We start from the raw sequence: 10,362 nt of genomic DNA, 5'->3' as shown, positions 1-10,362 counted from the left end.
GAGAGAGAGAGAGTACTCTCGAAGAAAAAGAGAGACGATGAGGGAGAAGGAGAGAGAAAATAGTAAAAAAAGAAAAGATCAAGGTAACAGATGTTGTCAAACTTGACTATATGCTCTGAAGTAGTCATCCATGTGGCAAATGGCCTGATGGTTGGAGTAATTGTGTCACTGTCATTTATAGCCGTTCAGACTCCATGTAGGATTTGACCTGATCATTGGAGTTGCTCTACTGATCTCTTCTATGGTGGCCGGTCCTCTGTTTGTCGACAAGGGAATGGAGCTTGTGAATGTAGATGATGGCCTCTTGCCCATCAATGGGTAAAGCTTTAGCCATTGATGGTCCAGGTTCAGATTCATGGACTATCTCTTGGTTATTATCTGAGAATGTGGCGTCGATACTACCGTGGGCAAGTGTCTTTTTGTGTGGTATTGTACAGCTACTTAGTCGAAGGCTGTTGAAAATTACGGGTATCAGGCCGGATCTAGGATGCATATAGCTAGGGCTGCCTGAAGAATAGATCACAATAACAAAAGCAATGAAAATTTGCGTCCACAGCAATCACTAAAGTACTAAATTATACCAAGATGTTTAAGGCTCGTCAGTTCTCAAATTTACGGAGAATGAAGTACCTTTTCCAGCTACCTCAGTTTGGTTGATACCTTCTACACTATTCGTACTAATCAGGATGACATACAAACCAACAATCAGTCAAGTTCAGCAGAGTACCAACATTTAAAGGTAGCTACAATTCAGGCTGCCATGCCATAAATTTTATAGCATCAGCTTGTTTAAAGGAATGTGATTACCTAAGTCTTTTACTTCTGCAGAATATAATTAGTGAACTACTACTACTATACTGCACTACTGTCAGTAATTTATTCCAAAAACCGTATCAAACATGTTGCATCACTGATGATTTATGACAGCAAACCAAAAGAGGCAATCACAAAAATAGACATGTCAAACCAGAAAAATATAACACCAGGGAAACAAATCTTCATCAGGAAAGAGATGTCACAACTTGATGACACGGTGCAACAACATCAGAACCTTGAGGTCAAGGTAAAAGTACCTCGACCAGAGTGTACAATACCCAAAACTAGATTCATCAACAGGCCTAAACTATACAGAACAATCATAGTTAATACCCTCATTGCTAGTAATGATGCAGTACACATCAGAATCTTATGCAAGATGTGACGCTAGACAGGAAATATCTAGTGCAAAAATATAGGTATATACAATTACATAAACGAATATAAGTACAATTACATAAACAATGGAAATTTTCTCTAGCAAACAACTAGACATGCTCTACAACTCTAATTTGGCCTCATCAAACGGATTGTCAACAATGAATTTGAAAACAAAGCATATCATAAACCAGGCAAGATACAATTGAACCAAACCTATAAAGAAAGTATTGAGTACGGAGAAATGGTGAATCAAGATAGCATTTTTTATCTTGGTCCAGATAACTGGAAATAAATCTGTGACATATATAAGGATGGATCAAGCACAATTTTAAAAACCAAATCAATAAACAATAAGGTCCCAATTTATTAAGAAAAAAAAAACTGTAAATGATAAACACAACTTCAAAGATAAGACAGGGAGCAGCATACTACCCATGTGACCCAATTTAATTCTTCAGGAGCAAATCAAGATCATGGTCCATGGAAGTGTGAAACACCCAAGATGCAGGGAACATTAAGAAACGCAAACCAACTTCTGAGCCAGCAAACAATTAATTCTAGTCAATCAGATAGATGCACAGGAAGTACCCTGAAGGGGCCGGGTCAGATTGTAGAAACCAGAACCTTCTTTGTTGTTAATCTAAAAAGAATCTTCAACAACCCATAACTGCACAGTTGTACACAAACACTCCAACATTCTCTTTTACACCAATCACCTTCCAATCCAAGGTACCATTCTTAACCCCTGACTTTGGACACCAAGAGTTCAGGACGATACCTTCACCTTCTGGACCTTTTTGCCCACCCACAACAAGAAGTTCTTTTCCACAAGCCTTGAAAGCCAGGCCCCAGCCATTTGAAAAGTCAGCCCTAACTGGAAGTCTTCCTATAACATCCCAAGTGTTCTTCGCCTTGTCATACTTCTTAACATTATTGGTTTCAGACTCAACTGCATATAGCTGGTTTTCCACTACTGCTATAAGGGGAGGAGCCTGTGCTGCCCTATTAACATTTGGATACATACCCTCAATTTTCCTCCATTTCCCTGTCTCCAGATCATACTCCTCGCCACAAGTCAATGAATCCGAGGGACTTGACATCCCACCAATGACATAGAACTTGTTGTCCATGAAGAAACCAGAGCACAATCTACGTGGTGAGTGCAAATCAGGTAAGACTTTCCACCTACCTGATGTAAAATCATACAACTCCGCTGATTTCAAGACATTTCCATTTGTATCACTCCCGCCCGCAACAATAGCAATCGAACCGAGGCTACCAGACCCGAACAAGCAGCGAGGCTTGCTCATTCCCTCACATTTAACCCAACTATGGTGCATCGCACTATACTTCCAAATAGCAAAACCCAGATATTCGCGACCAAAAACCAGCAACTGACTTCCCACAGCCAAAGACTCCTTGTCTGCATGGTTGAAACATTCATCCCAAGGCACCTTAGGCAACGACATCCACTTCTTCCTCATCGGATCAAACGCCTCCCACCCTCTCAAATCACAATACAGATACACCCAATGCTCCTCGATTCCCAACTGCTTCCTCAACCCATACAAATACCCACTTTTAATTAACTTATTAAACCTTGTATTAGTACATGACAAGGAAGCATAATCTGATCTACCAGCCCAAGCCAGGCAATGCAGAGCTACATCATCAACAAGACCAGGGAAAAAAGAATCACTTGATCCATATCTTAAGCGACCATCATTCATTCTACCCTTCATCTTCACCTTTGTAATAGTATTTACTCCCTCTTCCTTCTCTTCCACAGGATGATTATCCAAAGAAGAAGCCATGTATGTTCTCTCAACAAAACTTTATTAGTATACCCCGAAACACAACCACTCCTTCGTACACAGATGTCAAAAAAGCCCTATTAAGCCTCAATCCCACACTAAATCAGCTGCCAATACCTTGAGAGCAAATTTCCAAACTTTGCAGCCAATCGATCTCCAAAGTTATTGTCTTCAATCAATAAAACAATTTACGGTATAAACGCAATGGCATACTTGGTCCTCCAACTAAGAAAAACACCAAATACACTTGATTTCTATATTCGAAAACAAAATTCAGACAAATCCCACATCCATCCCCCAATCAATTTGACAGTATGAAAGAAAAACGGCCAGTTATATATCACCTGACGATCAATCAAAATTTCCTCCGCAAAATTCCATCAATCCAATAAGGACCACCTGCATATTCATCAAAAACAAAAACAAATTCAAGATCAACAAAAACAAAAATTTACCAGAGAAAGCCGCACAACCACAACAACCACATCAACAAGCAACGAAATACAATAAAAGAGATAAGGTCCGATCCAAATCCAATGCCGGTTTAGAGCAACAACGATCCGAATCGGATTAGATAATCCGATCTCGGCCGAAAAGGAATCTGAGAAAAAGTAACAGTCTTGAAAGAAAAAAAATAAAAAAGATGAGAGAGATAAGGGCAATGCATGGTTACCGGAAAGTGCGCAGAATCGGCATCGGATCTCAAGGTTCAGTTGGCCGGAGAATGAGGCCGGGAAGTAATGACGGCGAGCATGATACCGGTTTCCGGCGAGGGGTAGAAAGAGAGAGGGATGAAGGAAAGAGAGAAGGAAAGAGAAGGAAAGTTAAGTCTTGTGATATATAGTGAGAGAGAAAGAAGGAAGGGAAAGGAAAGGGGGTGGGGGTGGATTTGTAACTTACGAAAACTTGAATTGACTCATTAAGTCATTACTCACTTTCAATAGTAATTTATTGAAATAATTTTAAATAAAAAGTGTTTCTAGCTTTGCAGTGATGGTACTACTCTTGTGGACTTTTGTCTTCTTGCCAATGTTTTAAAAAACCGTTTCTAGGGTTTAAAAAACCGTTTATAAGGTACTGAGGATTAATCAGATGCTTAGACGGTTTTGTATTTTTTATAATTTTTATTTTTTAATAGAAAATAAAATATACAAATAAATATATATAATGCATTATAAATATACTTCAAAAATAAATAAATTGGTCAACTACTATGTTCTTAGAAATAAAAAAAACAATTTGAAACAAACAAATTAGATTCTTACGATGTCCTCTGTAGGTCTTTCTGCGTTTAGAAGATTGTTGTCGAGATCGTCTTTGTGTTTTGAGTTTAGGTAAGCTTTGATGTATTTTGATTTTTTTTTTTTAAAAGACTAATCAGGTTGCCCAGCTACACCGCCCAAGCGTCGCCCATCCCGCCTAGACGGCCGTTTTTCACACTGGCGCCCAGGTTGAACAATTAGTGGAAATCGGAACGGTGAGCTGATGCCTAGCGCCGTGGCGCCGCCTAGGCGGCCCTAGGCGGCGTTTTTTAGAATGTTGCTTCTTGCCCTCGTCCTTAACAGCAACAATTTTATTTCTTTTCACTATTTTGGTGTATATTTTTGCTTCGTTATGATAACTTATCGAGTGTTAGGGAAATTTGTTTTCTTGACTAGTTAGATGTGGTCTCTAACCTAAGTTCGGATCTTTATGCTGTTAAAGTGACCAGACAATGTGTTACAATGCAGAGTTGGAGCATTTAACATGCACCGAATGATTAATTTTTAGGCCTTTTTGAGGTACCTAAACATTGTGCTAAAAAAAGATTAGAATTATGTTTATTAGCGTAAGAGTATAATGAAATTGAAGATTCAAAAATTTATGAAAGAAAATCCAGATTCAAACTTATCCTACAAATAGCAATATGAAATAATAATGAATTTGGGTTTCAATTAGTTTCCTTTATTGACTTCTTTTTCTTATTATAGAGACTCACAAGGAGATACTCTTTATCCTATAACAATCAAACACATAATTAAGGAAAGTTGATTTAGTTTTTTTTTTTTTTAAGAGAATAGATAATTTCATTAACTTATCATTGGTCAGAAGACACACACATCAAAATGTCTAATTACAACCACTCATCGAGATGGCAACAAACAATAACAAATTGACAGATACCCTAATTGTAAATGCGCAAATATGTGCCTACCACAAGTGATTTCAAATTAGCTTAACTAATGATTGGGTACTAACAAAGGAAAGTTGATTTTGTTTAAAAATAAATAAATACTAAGGCATACCTGTAAAACTGGTATTAGGGTCTCCTTACTTAATCAACATCAAACTTACTTATACAAATTACTAAGATGATATCTACACCTCCCTAATTTTTTTTTCAAAATGTCCATTGTCCAATAAAATAATAAGTCATTTTTAGAAAAATTATATTCATATTCCACAATCGGTAGCTAGATTTCCTTTAATTTTTGACAATTTTACTATCCAGTTCAAAGCGTACACAAACTGGGCAAAGAAAAAAAAATACCGTTACAAAACCTGCTACTTGTCCTTTAAAGGGGATGAGCAAGTCAAGTAAACAGTCGAACATTAGGTTTTGCCACTTTATCTTCTCATTTTACTTTCTACATGGTTGAACATCATGGTAGTTTCATTAGATTTCTCATTTTTGTTTCTACATGTTAAACATCATGGTAGTTTCATTAGGTTTCTCTTGAGTTACTTGGCATGACTTATGCTTCCGTTGTCATTGCTGGGAAGTCATGTTTGTGATTATGATTCATTTGGTATAAAGACCTGACGTCCAATCCCTAAGAAAAAAACAAAAATAATTCAAAATTTAAAATAAATGGGAGTAAAACCAAAGGAGCCAATATGGATTTAGATACATCAAAAGTACAACGACCCAAATTCTTATCGACTTGCGTTATTATGCTACTCTAAGAAAAAAGATCTACAAAATCAACATAATCTACATTTTGCAATTCAACAAATCAAACTTACACACAAAAATTAGTTTCATTAACAAATTATTTGACTTGTTCATCATTTGATTTAAAACTAAAAACTCCCTCTTTGGCTCGAACACGTCGCACATGCTCTAGGGTTTTATATGAAAATTTCTCTCATTTGCCTAATGGCGCGTTCTAAGGGTGTCACCGCTCGAACGAGATTGGTTGTGTGTTGGCTGTGGGGTAGTTCAATCTAGACTGTTGTGGTTGGAGTGAGGTGGTGGAAGAACTTGTGGTCGTTGTTGAGTGGCACCTCGATTATTGTTGTCAGGGTTGGTCAGCGAGTTCGTTGTCGCGGGTAGCCATGAGATCATCAAATGTGGTCGAGTTTTTAAGTCAAGCGAGGATGGAGGTGGAGGACTTATGAGTTACTGGATATGTAGATCGATCAGGACATTCCATATTCGGTTTAGAGCCGGAGGATATATAGTTGCATTAATCGTTGGTGTGTGGGTCATGAAGTGTTGGTGATGGAGCGACCGAGTGGCTAGTTCCCTAAACCGTCGACGGTGGCAATCCGTCACTGGTGGTGGTGTGACTGGGCATGTGGGAGGCAAGAGAAGGCTATGCAAGAGTTGAGTTGGGCTCTGCATGTGGGATGTGGTCCTAGACCAGGGTTTGAACTCTTTTATTGGGATATGCCCTAATGTTTATCTTAATAAATATTTTGTATTTATTTAAGTTGCTTATTAAGGTTGCACTTTATGTCGCAATAAACCCCTACATCAGTTTTGTAGGATAGATGAACTTCGTGCTGGTGTTTGCATTAAATGTGTCTTGTCTGCTCTAGGTGGGCGGCGAGCTTCTTGTTTCGTGAAATGGTTGATGTCGCCTAGTAGTATGATGAAATTACGTGTCGTTGGATCTTTATTCCAACAATAACATAGTTGAAAAGCTAAGCTGATTGTTAGACATTAGGATGTGTAATAGTGTTATATATATAATGATTTTTGCATTATGTCACTTTGTGTCAAAACAAATGGAGTTGTCAATGGAACAATACTCTTTGCTACTTGGTGCTTGTTAGAATATTTATCAGATGTAGCGAGTCCTGATATTATCTCAGGTCATACTTCAGAGTAAGGCTGCGTTCAAATTAGATCCATTTTAAAAAAATAGGATCCGTGATCCGAACAGTTTAATTATTTTGGATCGGATTTGCATTTTTATATACAAGATCCGAATAGATCCGAATCTAGAAAAAAAAAAAAAAAAAAAAAAAAAACTGATTCAGATCCGGAAAACCTGGAATTTAAGACATATTTCCATGAAAGCAAAGATATTCCAAGTTTCCAAAAGTTCAAACCAACTTGGACATAAAATAACATTAAGCAATTTAAAGTTTCAAACTTAACAAAGCCTTGACAACAAAAAAAGAAAAAAACAAACTACTTTTTGTGTTTTATCTTTTCATTACCCCAAATGTAACGGCTTACAATAGATCTAGGACACTTTACTAACTTGGAATGAAAATTATCATGAATCGGTATCAAGAAGAATCGGTATGAGAATAGTTTATATCATTTTACTGTTTACTTACCATAAGGAATCAAAACAAAAATGGAACTAATTACGATTGATGTTATTTACTTACCATATAAAATTCAGAATTAAAACTAGTTTGATTATTAAAATGCCCCTACAAGAAATGAAATTAAAATACCCCTAAAATACAATATTGTTCTAGGATATTTCATAAATGTGCATTGGCCTTATGCCATCAGGATATGTAGTTGGAATAGACTATGAATTCCTTATCATTATCATATTGGTACTTTGTAATTCCCTATATAAAGGGCTCTTATCAATGAATAAGATGATGATTCTCTATTCTCTTTCTATCTCTCATTCTTTATAGTTTATATTTGATCACGTTATCATGCACTTTGTTCTAACCCTAGAGCTAATAACCCACCATTTGTTTTTCGAAAACCTAAAAAGCGTTTTTCGGCTCTTCTATCCGATTGCCTCCGCCACCCGTTTTCTCGACCGCTGTCTGACATCACCGGCTACCAATCCCTTGGTCGCCGCCCACCGACGATTATTGGTTTCGTCCGACTACAATTTTCGACTTGTTCAAGTGTTTGAAGTTTCGAAAGGTATGTTTTGAAACCCTAAACTTTCTCAAGTTCAATAACTCGGGGAGGATAAAGTCCTTTCCTCCATTCTCCATCTTCATTCTATGCTTCAGATTTTGTGCGTGCGGGTAAAAATCTTGAAATTTTATTCGCGGGTCAAGAGTGTGTTTGATCACTCTTGTTTCCTTGTCCGGGTTGTGTGTGATCAACCCCGACCTTTCTCCGGATTGTGTTTGATCAATCCGAGGCCTTTTTCCAAATTGTGTTTGATCAATTCGTGGCTTTTCCGGATTGTATGTGATCAATCAGAAAGACAAACCATTAAAAACATCGTTTGTAACCTCTATCGAGTCTCATAACAGCTTAGTTTTGTATGCAAGAGCAACGTAACATTATGCTCATCTGAGTTTTGACGTACTTGGTGCCTAAGGCGAATCTTCGCTAGATATATATGAAACCTTTCATTGGAAAAGATTAAACCACATGTTTTGACTCCTAGGCTAACAAGCCTAGATGCCGAGATTTCACATCTCTCGCGCTCAAAGTTTCGAGGCGCCACATCGACATGCAACAATCTTCAACGGCAATCTGTGTAAAAAGTAATGACCACAAAATACTGTGGAATGCACTTATGGAGCGTTTCTTGAAACGTCCATCTAACTCAACTCGTTGAGTTATTAAGTCAAGTGGATTGCTTACCACATTATTTGACTACATATCGCCGATGATATTCCATGGCATCCTGATCTATAATCTTTAGCGGAATTACATAAACGCTAATGAGATAAACGTATTAGCCTGTGCACGTGGGATTAACCCCTAGTGTGGTAAAGGTAATGTAGGTCACGACAACAGTAAAGAACCTGTGCCGAAGTCTAGAAAAGAGGGGGAGGTGCCGCATAATGACGACACTCCCGGTCTAGACACCAATCTATCAAAACTACTCATGTCAGCTCCGAAGAATGCAACCGTGTGGATCTCCAGATCACTAGTTGAGGAGTTGTCGAGCTCATCCTCAAGTCATGAATGCATACAAAAAGGTACGGAAAATCAATATGAGGACAAGAACGTGATCCTCATGATCGCGGATTTCAAAGATTCGGATCCAACTGTAGCTACCCCTGACTTTGACGTCATCGGCTAGACGTTGATTTTCTTTCCAAGCTATATGTAATAAGGCGTCGTATCGACGTCCTTCGTCTATTTGAGACTTCAATGTACTCACATTAGTAATAATGAATGCCTTGAGAATTTTTTCGAAGTTATGAAACTATTCTCCTCTTATGGTTCGTATTGATTTACAAAAAAGATATACATTTTTACATTGTCCTTAGAAGCATGGCATATATACAATCTACATGGTTAGATTGTGTTGATTTGGTCTCTTCCAAGTGAAGATGACGCTCGGCCTTGCATCCTCAAGGAGGATTGCCAACGTGTTTCCCGTTAAGTCTTCTACTTTATAGCGGATTTTTCATCATCAATTGTTCAACTAGGCTCATCCAAGCTCAATGTAATGTGTTAGAATTGTCCGAAATTAAGAAGATAATGGTTTCAAGTGTGCCTCGTACTACCGACCCTCCACGGACATGTCTGATCATACTAACTTGGAGTTACCGAAAACTTTTGATTTTGGATCCCCATATGCTATTAAACCAATTTTCGTCTTGTAGAAGACGTTAAGGACTTATCAAAACAGGACAATTATCATCATGATCGAATCCTCTAGGTCCTCTGAGTTAGTTTTCGCTAACTAGACTAGTCATAGAGTTTACGACCTTGGAAAGACCAAAACGACTTTATTTTGATCATATACATGTCATTTTGGCTTCGACTTATGCCCACATGCCATTCACAAGCTTCATTGCTTTGCATATGCCAAATCTACGAAAAACAACAATTTGTCCCTTCTGAACAGTCAACTTCATTTGAGCTTTGTGAATAGCTCCGGACTAAACAGACAGTGAGATTTATATCATTAGAAAGCTCTACAAGTCTAGTTTTCAGAAATTTTCGCGGTTCATCCATATCTATTTTAACGAAGAATTTATAGCTGTTTTAGTGCGCAAAAGTCATTTTGCGTGGAAATTTTTATGCACTCTTGGGATTGCAGCTTTTTGTAGCTTCTTTCAATCCTTCTAAATAGTTCGAGTGGAAATATTTACTCGCCTATCTACTCCTTTTTGTAGATATGTCTCATAGAGATATTGAGTGCCTAGTAGATAGTGGAACTATCCACAACATTCTAAGGAATCGGCA

The 10,362-nt window shown here is 37.7% G+C and overlaps 1 protein-coding gene across 1 annotated transcript; it reads right to left on the bottom strand.

Annotated features, from left to right (window-relative positions):
• Positions 1–1,477: 1,477 nt before the first annotated feature.
• LOC101314547 (F-box/kelch-repeat protein At5g60570-like) lies at positions 1,478–3,822 on the bottom strand. Its single transcript, XM_004294975.1, has 2 exons — positions 3,685–3,822; positions 1,478–3,410 (listed from the first exon to the last, which is right to left on the bottom strand). Exon 2 carries the CDS (start codon positions 3,009–3,011, stop codon positions 1,851–1,853), a length of 1,161 nt encoding a protein of 386 aa, XP_004295023.1. The 5' UTR covers positions 3,012–3,410; positions 3,685–3,822; the 3' UTR covers positions 1,478–1,850.
• Between the last annotated feature and the right edge of the window lie 6,540 nt (positions 3,823–10,362).

This window comes from Fragaria vesca, linkage group LG3 (assembly GCF_000184155.1).
Source record: "Fragaria vesca subsp. vesca linkage group LG3, FraVesHawaii_1.0, whole genome shotgun sequence".
In the NCBI taxonomy this organism is placed as follows: domain Eukaryota; kingdom Viridiplantae; phylum Streptophyta; class Magnoliopsida; order Rosales; family Rosaceae; genus Fragaria; species Fragaria vesca.
The sequence above is the reverse complement of the archived record's forward strand: the minus strand, read 5'-3'. Positions and strand labels throughout refer to the sequence as shown.